Source organism: Phyllobates terribilis, unplaced genomic scaffold (genome assembly GCF_046119375.1).
Source record: "Phyllobates terribilis strain yellow unplaced genomic scaffold, ASM4611937v1 Scaffold_9__5_contigs__length_417890890, whole genome shotgun sequence".
Taxonomy (NCBI): Eukaryota; Metazoa; Chordata; class Amphibia; order Anura; family Dendrobatidae; genus Phyllobates; species Phyllobates terribilis.
In genome coordinates this window covers 287,046,468-287,061,186 of record NW_027362769.1, presented here as the reverse complement: position 1 = coordinate 287,061,186, position 14,719 = coordinate 287,046,468, and the positions used below count along the sequence as shown (strand labels likewise).

Below are 14,719 nucleotides of genomic sequence, written 5' to 3'. Positions count from 1 at the left end.
TGATTTTATTTGCCTTGGAAGCAGCTGCCTAGCATTGGTCACTAAAGTTAAGTTTGCTGTCTACCAATGAATCTAAGCCTTTTTCAGTGCCATTTTCTCCAGTGTTTTACCATTTAGCATATAATTATACATTTTGCTTATTTGGTTCAAATGCGTGACCTAACATTTAAATACATTAAATTAAATCTCGTAGAAAATTATGGAAGCTCACCACGCTTGCCGAAATTCAAAGAATTCAAAGCCGAGATCCTAGTATCTGGAAAGTGCCAGGTCCCAAGATGGAGCACAACAAGACACATGAGCAAATTTAGGAAAGTCGGCACTGTCATCCGGTGGATAAAATCTTGAAGTTCGAAATACCACCATATTTCTCGCTAGGTTAAGCAGGTAACAATTCATGGAGAATTTATAGTATCCCTGAACATGTCAACTGTCATGGGATTTTCTTATCTAAATGCTATAAATTGTTTAGTAGATTGGCCTCATCTTCCAACACGTCACTCAGATTATTTTTGAGGGGCCAATGCAATTAATTTTGAGTTTCTTACTGTTTATATAGATGAAGAATATTTTTTAATTATTTTTACTTATTTTCGCAAACAGCCTCTCTGTTTCAATCTTTGCTACCTTGATTTGTTTTTTTCACGCATTTTTTTCTCCCTATCGTTTTTTAATGCCTCGTCACTACCCTCTGGCTTTAATTCCCTAAATGCTTTCTTTTTTTGTCATTCATTGCACCCCTTATAACTCTATTTAGCCATAGTGGTTTTCTCATATTTCTATCTTGCGTATTCCCATGGGGTATGCACACTGTGTGCACAATTATTAGGCAATTCGTATTTTTCATGATTAATTTTAGTATTGAACAACTACAGTGCTGTCAGTAAATCCAAAAGGTTAATACACCTTAATATTTAAGAAATTAAAAGTGAGATTTTATCTTTCTTAGGAGAAAAATCTCTATGTGCAGAATTATTGGGCAACTATTATTGTACAGAATTATTATGCAACTAAATGAAAATGTAAATTTCCCCATCTCAATTGTTTATTTTTATCTATTAAAGTGAGAATAATTACCAAACAACTCAAAATGTACAAAAATACATTTCTGACATTTAAAAAAAATATCAGTGACTAATATAGCCACACTTCTTTTACTAATAGCCATAAGCTCCATCCATGGAGTCTGTAAGTTTCTTAATCTATGGACTATCAACTTTTTGGGCAGCACCAACCACAGCCTCCCAGACACTGCTCAGACAGGTGTATTTTTTTCCTTTGCCATAAATTTCCCATTTAGGAAGGGCCCACAAGTTCTCAATAGGGTTTAGGTCAGGTGAGGAAGGGGCCATGTCATTATTCTTTCATCTTTAAGGCCTTCACTGGCAGCCAAACATTGAAGAACTTCTGTGCATGTGATGGAGCACTGTTCTGCATACAAATATCAAGGTTTCCTTTGAAAGATGCAGACTTTTTCCTATACCACTCCTTGAAAAAAGTGTTTGCTAAAAACTATCAGCAGGTTTTGGAGCTGATTTTAAGTCCATCTTTAACCTGAAAAAGTCCAACTAGTTAATCTTTAAAAATACCTGCCCGCAGCAGTACCTCACCTCCACCTTGCTGGTGTCTCAGTTGAAGTGGAGGTCTGAGTCCGTTACTAATTAAGCCATGGACCCATCTATCTGGTCTGTCAAGAATCACTCATCTCATCAGTCCATTAAATCTGTCTTCAGATATTTCTTGGCCCAGTCTTGATGTTTCAACTTCTGTTCCTAGTTCAGTGGTGATCGGGTCTCAGCCTCCTTATCTTGGCCATGTCTCTGAACACGGAGCACCTTGTACTTCTGGGCCTCCAGAGAGGTTGCAGTTCTGGAATATGACAGCACTGGAGGATAATGGCCTCCTGGTCACTTCACGTTTGATTCTTCTCAAATCTTTGGTAGTTCATGTGCGTCCTTTTTTCTCACATGTTTTTGTGACCATGTTGACTATTTGCAACAAAAATGTTGATGGTTCTGTGATCACGCCCCAATATCTTAGTAATTTCAGAGCGCTGCATCCCTCTGTAAGACTTGGAACAATTTTTGACTTTTCAGAGTCAGTTAAAACTCTTTTTTGGGCCATTTTACTTGAGGAAAACAAGCTGCCTAATAATTCTCCACACCTTGATATAGGGTGTTGTATCCTTAGGCCTCACCCCCCACCGCACTAAATACACATCATCTGATATGATTCATCCAATAAGCATTCAAGTTTATACAGCGCAGAGTTGGGAAATCTGCATAAAAATTATGAAATTGTCAAAATCCTTCTCTTGTAATTGAGCACACAGTGTATTGTGCACAGGACCTATTCGTGGTGCTTATAAATGTTTCCCATATCCTTTGTGGGCTTTTACTTTTGAGGCTATTTTTTATGTCACTACGATCATCTTCGAATTGTAGGAAATCGGCCTTTCTGAAGTTTAGTGTCCCTGTAGCCGCTCTATTATACATTTTATTAAAAGTTATGTAAAAACTGACCATTTTGTGATCACTATTATCAAAGTGAAACTTAATCTGTATATTTTATATTCTGTCTGGCGTACTGGATCATATAGGTCTAGCACCTTGTTGGGTCCTGCAGCAGTTGTGAAATATAATTGTCTTTTATTATGGTCAAAAAACTGTCTCCTTTGCATGACTTGCGGGTTTCTGATCCACAATTTATATCAGGACAGTTGAAGTCCCCCAAAATAATGACTTCACCCTGATTCATCTATTTTCTTTAGAAGGATATAATAGGAGAATACCCTTATCAGCATTTTATTATTATTTCTCCTTCCCTTTATCTTCACCCACAGAGACTTTATATTGTCATTGGCCTCACATAATTATCACACTGAATGGGTTTTAAGGACAATTTTACATATAATCAACCCTCCCCCCCTCGCTTATTTGTACAGTCGTTCCTGAACAGACAATTGCCCTGTAGATTACCAGCCCAGTCTTAGCTGCTGTCCAGTGTGGTCAACTTCGCTTTTGTGCCGGCTTCAAAAAGTGGACAATGTCGAAAAGGAGATCAAACAGCAGAAAATGACTGTGTACTTTGTTCAACTCAGGGGATCTGCTTCAGACAAAAACTCCGATATGTGGCAAAAAACGTGATGTGAACACTGCCTTAAAGAGTAACCGTCGTTTTAATTTTTATTTCATAAATCAATTGTACACATGAAAATAAGAAACTATGCAACATATCTTATCAGAGAGATTTGCTTCTTTCTCTGCCAGAATTGATCAGTCATTATCAAAATTCTCAGTTCTGAGGTAAAATCTGTATTCAGTGAAGACAGACTTTCCCATCACTCAGATAGGAGATGGCGGCTGCTACTGATAAGATTCTATGTAGATAGGAGGAGGGAACAGTCCCAGGGTCGAAATCCCTGACAGCCCCATGAAATACATCACTGGTTAGAGAGTGTTTTTACTTTTATTTTACTACTCATTTTGATGTGATAATGACTCCTTCGTCAGGTCGGTAACAGTCTTTTCACACAGCATCCTTTATATTTCCATTTCTCACAGACACTGAGAAATGTCCCAATGTTGCTAATAACCATTGCTAACATGGTGAGAAATGCTGGTCACACATTATTTACTAAGGAGTCCATTATGTTCCCTAATTAATATCTCTTCCTGGGTTTCTTCCAAAGAAAACAACAAGAGTGTTTACAAGTGGCTGATTAACAGAGAACAATGTGGAGCCGAAGACTGGTGGTATTTAAAGACCTGTATGAAGACTGGTGGTATTTAAAGACCTGTATGAAGACTGGTGGTATTTAAAGACCTGTATGAAGACTGGTGGTATTTAAAGACCTGTATGAAGACTGGTGGTATTTAAAGACCTGTATGAAGACTGGTGGTATTTAAAGACCTGTATGAAGACTGGTGGTATTTAAAGACCTGTATGAAGACTGGTGGTATTTAAAGACCTGTATGAAGACTGGTGGTATTTAAAGACCTGTATGAAGACTGGTGGTATTTAAAGACCTGTATAAAGACTGGTGGTATTTATTGATTCACAATACCAGCACCTCCAAAGCACTTTTCTTTCCTGTCCTCTAGTGCCCGATTATGATGGGTGTATTTTTCTATATGTCGGTGAGGACCAGTAAGGGGCTTTATGCTTTTTGTGAATGTCTGGTTTTAACTCTGTCTAACACTTTTATGATGGTCCAACATTGAGAATTCAATAATATCATCACGTTATTGATCCATTGTTCTAAATCTCTTGTATAGACATGGCTTACTATGCCTTATTACTGAGCTGAAGGTATCAATTGTAAACAGTTCCCCCTAGTGGCAGCTGTTGGCAAATAGAATTTCATAATGTTTTTGCTACCTTATCTGACAGAAGGATAATGAAAAGGCAGACCCTGATTAGAGCGATATGTTACTTACTGGGCTGCTTGCTGTAGAATTGATAAAATCATTGTTTTAATCAGCAGGAGATGATCACTAGAGGACTACTAAACCTGTTGCCATGTAGTCCTCCATATTCATAAGCAATGTATAACCCCGTCTCATCACTGGCTGGCAGTTTGCTGCCTATGCACAGTATACACAGAAAGCTGCAAATCAGTGGTGTGGACAGGGTTATAAACAGCTCAGCATTCAGAGAACTGCTATATCTGCATCAGATAAAACAGGGATTGTATCAAAACTGCAGCAAGCAGCCCAGTAAGTGATATATCATGGCCCCTACATCATGCAGCTCTCAGATTACATAGCAAAACCCTGCTGTTAGATTCCCTTTAATATCACTTGGAATTACATGAATACAGACTTCCTTTCACATGTAGATGTGTGAACATAAGAAACCAAGATGTAACTTCAAAAACCCATGTGTATTAGATTAAAAGTATGTTCTGTATATATTTTATTTTTAGGTTTAGCAAACTATCTGTAGAATTCCTGTTATTTACAGGTTATACGCCGAGTTAGGAGTTTATTATTGAGCATTTTTATTTCTTTGATATCTTTTTAAGTCAAAATGAAATGGATTGCCGGCATAACTGGCTCCGTGTACAGCTCCCTGCGCTCTTCTGCATTGCGGATGGTGTAGGAACTATTTCTCATTCCTGTGCACTCGCACTTCGACTTTCATTGGCCAATCTGCAAACAGACAGCACATGGGCAAGAGATAATGCTTCTATGAATTGGCCCATCAGTTAAGTTCACAGACATTTTTTTGGGTAATTTCATGTGAAAAAAGAACCACAGATAGACAGCACATAGATGAATGTCAGGCTATGTGCTGGTGCACACTGGCAATTTTTCACACTAATTACAGGTTGGGTAGCAAAAATAGCAGAATGCGCTAGTCTGGTCCAGACTACAGTCCTGACTACTGCAGGAAAATATGTCAGCGCCTGCAGCCAATCACTTAGCTCAGAGGTTTGTGCCATTTACAGTGGCAGAGGCACTGTGCTCAGTGACTGGCTGCAGCGCAGTCAACATGAGATCACTGTAGCCAAATTATAGAGACCTGGGCAGTGACTGACAGCAGGTGCTAGGTCTGGGGAGGAAAAGTAATACTCAGCTTGGTTTTCAGAGCTATTGTAGCATGTGGCATACAGTTTTCTAAAAGAGGGGAACCCCTTAAATATAGAAATACAGCCTGAATACTAATTGGAGCAAATGTAACCAGTAATTAAAAGTCTCTTATTGCCAGACTTATCACAGTAACTTATCAACTAGCCAAACTGTAAAGTGTATAGGATTCTAATAAGTTCAAGTCAAAGAGGTAACGGCGGTCACATGACCACAAGTGTGTGATATGCATACTCCTGGCCATAAATCCAACTAGACTATGTCTGGCCTTGCTCAATACTTTTGCATTGGGCGAGGCCGCGCCCATCTAGTCGGACTGTGGCCGGGAGTAAGCATATCGCATACTTGGGTCACATGACTGCCGTTCCCAGCACTGACATCGGAGGACCCTCACAGCGCACAGTATTCACAAGTCTACGGTCACATAGAATTTTAGACTAGATAACTGGACAACTTGTTTTAGACCGGACAACCCATTCAATAGAAATTATCCAGATAAGCCTCTGTTCACATTTGGAAATCACTAAACTATAACCCTATAGAATTGTAGATTTCAGCCATAGACGCTCTATTGCAAAAAGGATTAGTGCTTTGAAGTATGTTTTCTTTTTACTATATAGCCAGAATATCTTTTACAAGATTCCCTTGTACTGAACTGCACAGTCAGCTTCACTTTCAATACAATTGCACCTTTAAAGGGGTTGTCCAATAAAAAGAAGTTATCAACTATCGACAGGTAGTTTCACTGATCAGTGGGTGTCTGACTGCTGGGATCCGCACCGATTGGCAGAATGGGGAATTTTTACCCCCAACGGGGAACTTTTATCCCCATTATAAACTGGAGTAGCAGGTCAAACGGCCAACTGCTGCTGCGCTCTGAGCACAGCACACGCCAGCCCCATAGAGAATGAATAAAGCAATAGTTCAGTATGTGCCTGTGCGCTCCATTCTAACGGGATAAAAGTTCCCGGTGCCGCTGATTAGTGCAGGTCCTAAAGGCTGGACCATCACTGATCAACAAGGTCTCACCTAGTCTATGGATATGAAATAACTTGTTTATATTGGACAAAGCCTTTAAAGAGGACCTTTCACCAGTTTTAGCATGTTTAGCACTGCTCTATTCTGTGATCTCTGCAGTCAGTGTGGGCTGCAGGAGGAGACTAGCAGAGCTATTTGTCATCACAAACACCTCTAACAGCTTTCAGCTCAGGGCAGTCAGTGTGGGGGAAGTGGGAGTTGAGCAAAGCTGACAGTGCCCTGAGATGGAAGCTGCAAGAAGTGTTTGTTATGACACATACAGTAGCTCTGCTGTACTCTACAAAGTGGGTGCAGAGATCAAAGAGGAGAACAGGGCTGTGTGTAATGTCTCAGGCAGAAGAAGCCAGTGTTAGGAGACTGTTCTTTTTATCTGCATGACCTTGACCAATCGTAAGCAGGAGGCGACATGCAGGCGAATAAACACACATCTCAGATGTATATTATTTAACGCCCCCTTTGTCTTAGGATAACTAACAATCTAAACTTTATTAGCTCATATCTCTGCAATGGAGCGGAGAAATTATAAAATAAAAATATGTTTTATTTAGCTCTGCAGCCACTATTCCATGATGTGGCCAGTCTAACATGCACAAACCATACATTTTCCATACAACACTTCCTTCCAAATCAGGACCCACGTATCATCTGTTCACACACTCCCATGTACTTAATAGACTTCAGTGTCTGTACTTGTTCACATACTGGTTGGTGACTGGCTCATTTAGCATTAAAGGGATGTTCCCATCTCGAAGATCCTATCCCAATATGTAGTAGGTGTAATAATAATAATATTAGCAAATTCCCCCAATTATAAATTTAGTATAGTTTTTCTGATTTGCTATGTCTCTTTCCTCTGCAGGACCTTAGGCATCCATGGTTACGACCACTAGCAACTAGCTAACTAGCTGTCACTATATCAGTGGTCGTAACCATGGGAATCTAAGGTCCTGCAATGCCTGCACATGAGGAAAGAGATATAGTGAATCACAAAAAACTATACTACATTTCTAATTGGAGGTATTTGCTAATATTATTATTATTACATCTACTATATATTGGGATTGGATCTTGGAGATGGGAATAACCCTTTAAGTCATTACCCTTTTTATTACATTGATGCTTGACCGTACAATACAAGCAATTGTTACCATCCACCTTTCGTGTCTCCCCCATTTCCTCATAGATTGTAAGCTTGTGAGCAGGGTCCTCACTCCTCCTGGTATCTGTTGATTTATGTGATTATTGTTATTCTGTAATGTCTTTTATTGTCTGTACAAGTCCCCTCTAAAATGTAAAGTGCTGCGGAATATGATGGAGCTATAAAAATAACAATTATTATTATTATTATGGTCCACTTTAAACAAAAGTCAATGTAATACCATAATGACAAAGCAATTTTCCAGCTTCTTGCTGGCACTGTAATATCCATAACTTGCATATTTTTTCTGTTAATTAGGCTACATTAGGCCGTTATGTTTGAGGGAGAAGCTGTTTGTTTAATAGAACTATTTTCGAGTACATACAATTTTGTAAATGACTTTTTATTATTTTTTTCTGGGAAGCTGCTGGAGCTCGGGCTGCAGAGGATATCGTGACTGGCGGGATCGGGCCTCTTCTGTGTATGAAGTCTGCTCCGGGAGAATGTACTGTAATCGGTTTGGGTGAGCCCACACTGACATATGTGATAATTATTACATGCACAGAGAACCGCAAGTATCAGTGGTTGAACGAGCAGTTTTATTGACCGAGTTGGGGCTAGCTCAGCCGTGTATGGGTAGCCAGGGTCTGTTCTGTGTAGTTAGCGCCTGGACAAGGCTAGGGATTTATGTTTATGAGTTTGTTTTTGGCGCTGTGTAACCGGTGGAAAGCAATAAAAACTGAACTTTTTTGGACCTGCATTGCCTGTATGAACTCTATATCAGTACTTTTTCTATTTTATTATATTTTCAGTACTTTTGCACAATAAAAACACATTTTATGGAAAAACAACGTTTTTTGTATTGCTACATTTTGAAAACCATAACCTTATTTTTCTGCCAGTGTAGCATTCAACCTGTAGAGAAGGTTGAAGTGTTTATGGATACTATGGGTCATGAAGCAATGAACCTGTTGCTATGACATATTTTTGCCACTAAAGTGTCCTATTTTATGGCATAAATGTTATTATGCAATGTTCTGGGAAGAGTGAATGTCCTTTAGCTGGAATGAAAAATGAGCAAAAGACCCAATTCCATCCAGCTGAAGTGATTGTAGGGTACTAATGAGTAGTCATGACAGCCAAAGGCCTACTGAAAGCCCCTGTGCCGGCCATCTTAGTATACCTATAAAGTCTAGCCTGTGGCTTGTGGCTGGGTTCCATATTACAGCATTGCAGTGGTTGTATAGACAATAAGCAATCAGGCGATCGAAGGTCCATGAAAATATAAAGAATACAAATAAAGAAAATATTTAAAAAAAATCTAAAAATGTAAATTGGATTCTCATAATGCAAACAGTGAAATTGAAATAAATACATAAAATTAACATATTATAGATCACTGCATGCAGCATTGTCTGAACTCAAAAATACAAAAATATTTATTACACACAGAATACCAGAACAGAGAAAAAATCAAAATGACAGAATCGCCCTGCAAAAAAACAAGCCGATAAACAACTCTATAGATTAGAAGATATAAAAATGATCGGAGATCCACTTTATTGATCCCTGAGGCATAAGGCAAAATAAATCCAGTATTTTCAGTCTAAATTTATACTGCTGTAAATGATGTTAAAAGAAAAGCCAAGCAATGGGGATGTTCCTTGCCATGGTGTGCAGGTGGTACATCATCCATATGATCATTTCAGCTGAAGTAATCCAGCATTGCCAAGGAATCTAACATACATATCCTGTAAACAAGGTCAGGCCAAAGAGAAGCCAGCGGAGACAGCTGCTCCAAGGACAAGCAGATGTGAGGGATTAAATGCAGCCCAGAATAAAGTATTATTCTGTAAGGCTCCAGTGCTCGGATGAAGATGAGGCTTCTATCAGGCTCTGTGCGCACAGGGCTTCTGGAGCACTCATGTTTCTGAAGCTTCACCCCGCACCATACCTGTCTGCCAGGGTCACAAGTGACACTAACAACTAACCACTATATCTTAAATCTGGCAGAATTCTGTTAGATGCTGTTGATTAGGTGAAAATGGTGACGATTTTCAGATTAGTGAAATTTAGTAGAATACTGCGAACATCAAAAAACATTTTGTTGGTTGACAATGGGACCCAGAGACCACTAAACAACCTGGTAATGAAGCTCCATCACGTCACACATGCCTGTATCCTTATATGTTTTCAGTGGTTTGCATTCTTTTCATGTTTCTTTTTTGCCAAAACATATATGCTGTGCTATGGAGCGACATTTCTTTTCTTACTCAAAACCTCTTTTAAACATTAAAATACCAGTCACTAAAGCAGATGGGTAAAAAAAATAGTTCTTGGTCGCTGGCTGAATGTGGTGTGCAGCCCTTTCATGGGTGTACAGTATATGAACTATACGAAGGAAAAAAGAAGAAGAAACGTATTGGGTTTCCTACACATTACACCTACAGGAGCTTTTATGATGCCCCATGCAAAATCCATTTCCATCTTTGCACCTATAACAGCGTCCTCTCTTCTGGGAAGACTTACTACAAGATTTTGGAGTGTGTCTGTGGGAGTTTTGTGAGGTCAGACTCTGATGTGGAACAAGAGGGCCCGGCTTACAATCTCCATTCTACTTCATCCTAAAGGTGTAGGATAGGGTTGAGGTCAGGACTCTAGGTCAGTCAAATTATTCCACACCAATCTCATCCAACCATGCCATTTGGACCTTGCTTTGTGTATTGGAGCACAGCCTCATGGTAACCCTGCTGTACATCATCCGCTACTTTGCTGTGGTTGCGAAATACTCACAGTTGATCATGGAATATTTAGGAGAGAAGAAGTTTCACAAGCAGACTTGTTACAATGATCACGTCCTATTACACGACTGTGCGGGTATCAGGGAGCTCTTTAGAATGAGCCATTCTTACAAAAGTGCTTGTAAGTTAGTAAATATACAATTTTATCATCCAAATTTTCATATGCATGTGAAGATATGTTATAGTTTTTATTTGCCAAACTGCACCTAAGTATAAGCAATTTTTATTAAAGAGTTATATCCAGACAAATTAACTCTAAACCAAAGGAATAGGATACGGCATAATTTGGCTATTACTGGGGTCCTAGCTGTTGGATCCTCAGCAATCCCAAGAACGAGGATCATGCTCCACCTCAACTCTATTCAAACTGGGCTGCAGAGCCCCTGTTCTCTAAGTTCTAGGTCCCTTCTCTTGGACTCAATGGAGGTCCCGTTGGTGGTCCCTCAGCAATTAGCAAATAATTATTATAGCGCCATTTATTCCATGGTGCTTTACATGTGAAAAGGGTTATACATAAAAAAGCAAGTACAATAATCATGAGCAATATAAGTCACCGACTTGAACAGCAGAGAGGACCCGGCCCGCGAGGGTTCACAGTCAAGTTGACGCCTATCCTGAGTATAGGGGATAACTTGTTATTTGGGGAGTAAAGCCTTTAACTTAAATTACTGCACTTAACACTTTTTTTTTCCTGACAGAAAAGTTTTAAAATTAACCAACAATTTTAAAGGGGTTTTCTATGAATACAGTTTTTAACCTCCTGAACTTGCTCTACATACATAAACATCTTAAAATTAGCTATAATCAAAGACTCTTTGCCATCACTACTGGTCTTTGTTGGCAGGCTGTAGAGGTGAGATGACTACAGAGCATGTGACCGATGCAGCCAATCACTGGGCTCAGCAGCTCCTGCTGTACATCAGCCTCACCACTGAGCCCAGTGATTGGCAGCAGTGGTTTCATGCAGTTTAGTCATGATGTCACCTATGCCGCTTGTGAACAAGAAGCGGGGCAGTGGCAGAGAGCTGGCACTGGAGCAGGGATTGATTAGCATTACTGATTTTATTATTTTTATGTAGAGCAAAATGATGGGGTTAAAACTGAGCTCATAGAAAACACCTCTACGCTGTAGAAGCTATTAATGTAAAATTAGCCATTACCTGATAAAGTAAAGCTAGCAAGCTTTCGAGATTGCTGAGAAGCGGAAAATCCATCCATACCATCTGCACCCATCTGCAATGAAAGGAAGCACAGATATGATGCACTAGCAATGTAGGGAAAGTGCAGCCACCCCTCCATGGTGAGTCGCCAACAGTGGTCACCATTCTCCGGCCAGGTGAAGGTTAGGAATGGATGAGCTGGGGATAATGTAAGGCATCATTACTTACTTTAAAGTCATACATCTATTGATTCAATTCATTGACTAATTAGCAAACTTGATATCAGTCCGTCAGTATACAAGAAGAACGCTTTTAACAAATGACTCTGCTGTTATAAAGGGATGTTGGTTACTTTATGTGACCTGTGATGCAGGACGGGTCGTTCACTGAGATGGACTGGTGCACATACTACTTAAAGGGGTTGTCTGGTTAAAACAAGTTATCATCTATCCAGAGTATAGGTAATAATTTGGGGATCAATGGGTGTCCGACCACCACTAGGACCCATATTGATTGGCACATCAGGATTTTTTATCCGTTACAAAATGATGTGGCAGGTTGAAAGCCTGACTGCCACACTCATGCTTTATGGGCTGCTGGCATGTACTTTATTGATAGAAATGTACTGCACGCTGCACTACATTTCTCCAGCAGTGTCCAAAGCAAGAATATGAGTGTCTACACAGGGCTGTAACAGCTGCTATCCTGGGACTTAAGCAGCCAGACCCATAGCGATCAGCTGATTGCTGGGGCTTTAAATTATCCAGATGGACACAAAACTGGCCGCACTACATCAAAATAAAAAAAAGAATAATTTTTGTGCAACTGTGATGTAATTATATTTTTCCAATCTAAGTATATAAAAAAAAGTATTTAATTCAGATTATTGCACAGAACCATTCAGGGATTATCGGTACTTGGACCATTGAGTCTAAGGAGCTGTCACCTGTGCCACGGTTCAGCATAAGCTTGTTAGACTTACCATTACAGTAGGATTCTTCACAGTGATACAAGGTGTCGTTGCTCTCAAAGATCCACTGATACCATGATAATACTTAAAACAAATTTTTATTTCAGCTGAAAAGTAAGAACAGTTTTGGATCAGTAGAGTTATAAGAATTAACAGAAACAATAATAATCAGGGCAATATATAATATATTCACACCTACCAGTCACAATAATAATCCACTGACAGGTGATGGGTACCAAGTAAATTTTGGTAGCCAAGTGATTAAGTCTACACAGTGCAGACCTCCATACTTTGCCTCTTACCCTAGAAAGGGTAACACTTAATGGGGTATTGCCGACTACATAAATTATCACCTATCCACTGGATCGGTGCGGGTCCTATTTATGCCTAATTAGCATTAACTCCAATAGGAAAGTGCAATATCTTCTCTTTCATTTTCACCTATTTAATGGTCTTTCACTTTATGATGAATTTGTGTGATTACTTCCATAGATCAAGTGAATAACATTGATTGCCTACTTATAAAAGCCCATTTTAAAAAGTGGTCAGCTACGCTCCTCAACATTGAAATTGAAAGACCACATTTCATTGACATGAAAATAATTAGAAATGTAAAGAAAATGTTCAAAAACTCTTGATTTATTCATAATCAAGAATGAGCACCACGCTCAGGAATATATGCACTTACACGCCTCAACATGCTACCAGTCAGATTATTAAGGGTATGTGCACACGTTCAGGAATTGAAGCTGAAATTTCCAGAGCGTTTTTGCCTTTCCCTGGCAGAAAAAAAACGCATGCGGATTTACACGCGGTTTTGACGTGTTTTTACATGCGTTTTGAAGCGTTTTGCGCATCAATGAATGATTTTTGGAGCTAAATAAAGTTGGTGGAACATTGCTTAAGACCTTAGATTACCATAAGAACTGGGGTGAGTATATTGGTTCATTTAAATGATTAAAGAATGGGTCTGTTGTATTTCAAATAAAGTGTTTACACTGTGTCTGTTTCTTTACTTAGTTTGGTCATGAAAAGGTCTGATTGACACCTTGACATCACCAAACAAAAGAGCTGGGTGTCAGCTAGTCCCATTCACCCAATCTTCATTAGCATTTCTATTCATGTAATTTATGCGTCTGCTGTGAGCTGTTTTTTTTTTTAGCCTGGGAATGTGCCAATAGGCAAACATTTTCCCTCGCCATAATTAACATCTCACAGTTGGTTCGTTAGCCCCTACTTCCCCCCGATCAGCACTCAGCAGCGCTTTGGACACAACGTATTTATGTTGCGTCCAAAACGCGGAGTTATAATGCCGTACTTTTGTTGTCGGTACATGTGAATCCACCGCATATAATGACACTTCAATCGGTCAAAATCTGCAGTGGAGACTAGCGTGTCCTCTACAGAAATTGACATGCTGCGGGTGAGTTTGGGTACGTGACCTAATTCAGGAGCCGCTGCAGGTTTGACGCTGTGTGTTTATACAGCGTCAAACCCGCAGTGTCCAGATGTTACAGCATAGTGGATGAGATCTCTAGAAATCCCATGTCTGCTATGCGTGCATCTGAGGCTGTGAACCACCCGTGGAAACTGACATGCGGAAAGTCTTTCAAGACCGCAGCATGTGTAATTCTCTTGTGGAGTTGCTAGTCTCCGCAAAATAAATTTGACCACTAGAATGTATACAATGCGGTAAATCCGCATGGTTCAGTGAACACATGTGGATTTACCTGAGTTCAATAGAATGCAACGTTTTGGACGCAGCAAAAATTTGCGTCCAAAGCAGTGCTACGTCTGAATTATGGGCACAAAGCCTAAAATTTAAAAAAAAAAAATGGCGTGGACTACAGCGTCATTTTTATAACCAGCAGAGGAAACCACTGGGGGTTGATATTAGTAGCCGCGGAAAGGGCTATTAGCCAACAATGTTCCATGGCTATTAATATCAGCCCAAAGCTGTTTGTTTAGCCTTTACTGGCTAGATTACAGGGGGACCCCAGAAAAAAATTGACTTGGGGTCC

The 14,719-nt window shown here is 39.6% G+C and overlaps 1 protein-coding gene across 3 annotated transcripts in view; it reads right to left on the bottom strand.

Moving 5' to 3' along the window:
* The window catches only part of HECW2 (HECT, C2 and WW domain containing E3 ubiquitin protein ligase 2), a 324,205-nt gene that overhangs the window by 130,806 nt on the left and 178,680 nt on the right, over positions 1–14,719 (bottom strand). For all 3 annotated transcript variants that reach the window (XM_073647864.1, XM_073647866.1, XM_073647865.1), the window contains 2 exons: positions 12,711–12,805; positions 11,729–11,801 (listed from right to left, as the gene is read on the bottom strand). In XM_073647864.1, the coding sequence (XP_073503965.1) occupies positions 11,729–11,801; positions 12,711–12,805 (168 nt within the window). The remainder of the gene's footprint in view (positions 1–11,728; positions 11,802–12,710; positions 12,806–14,719) is intronic.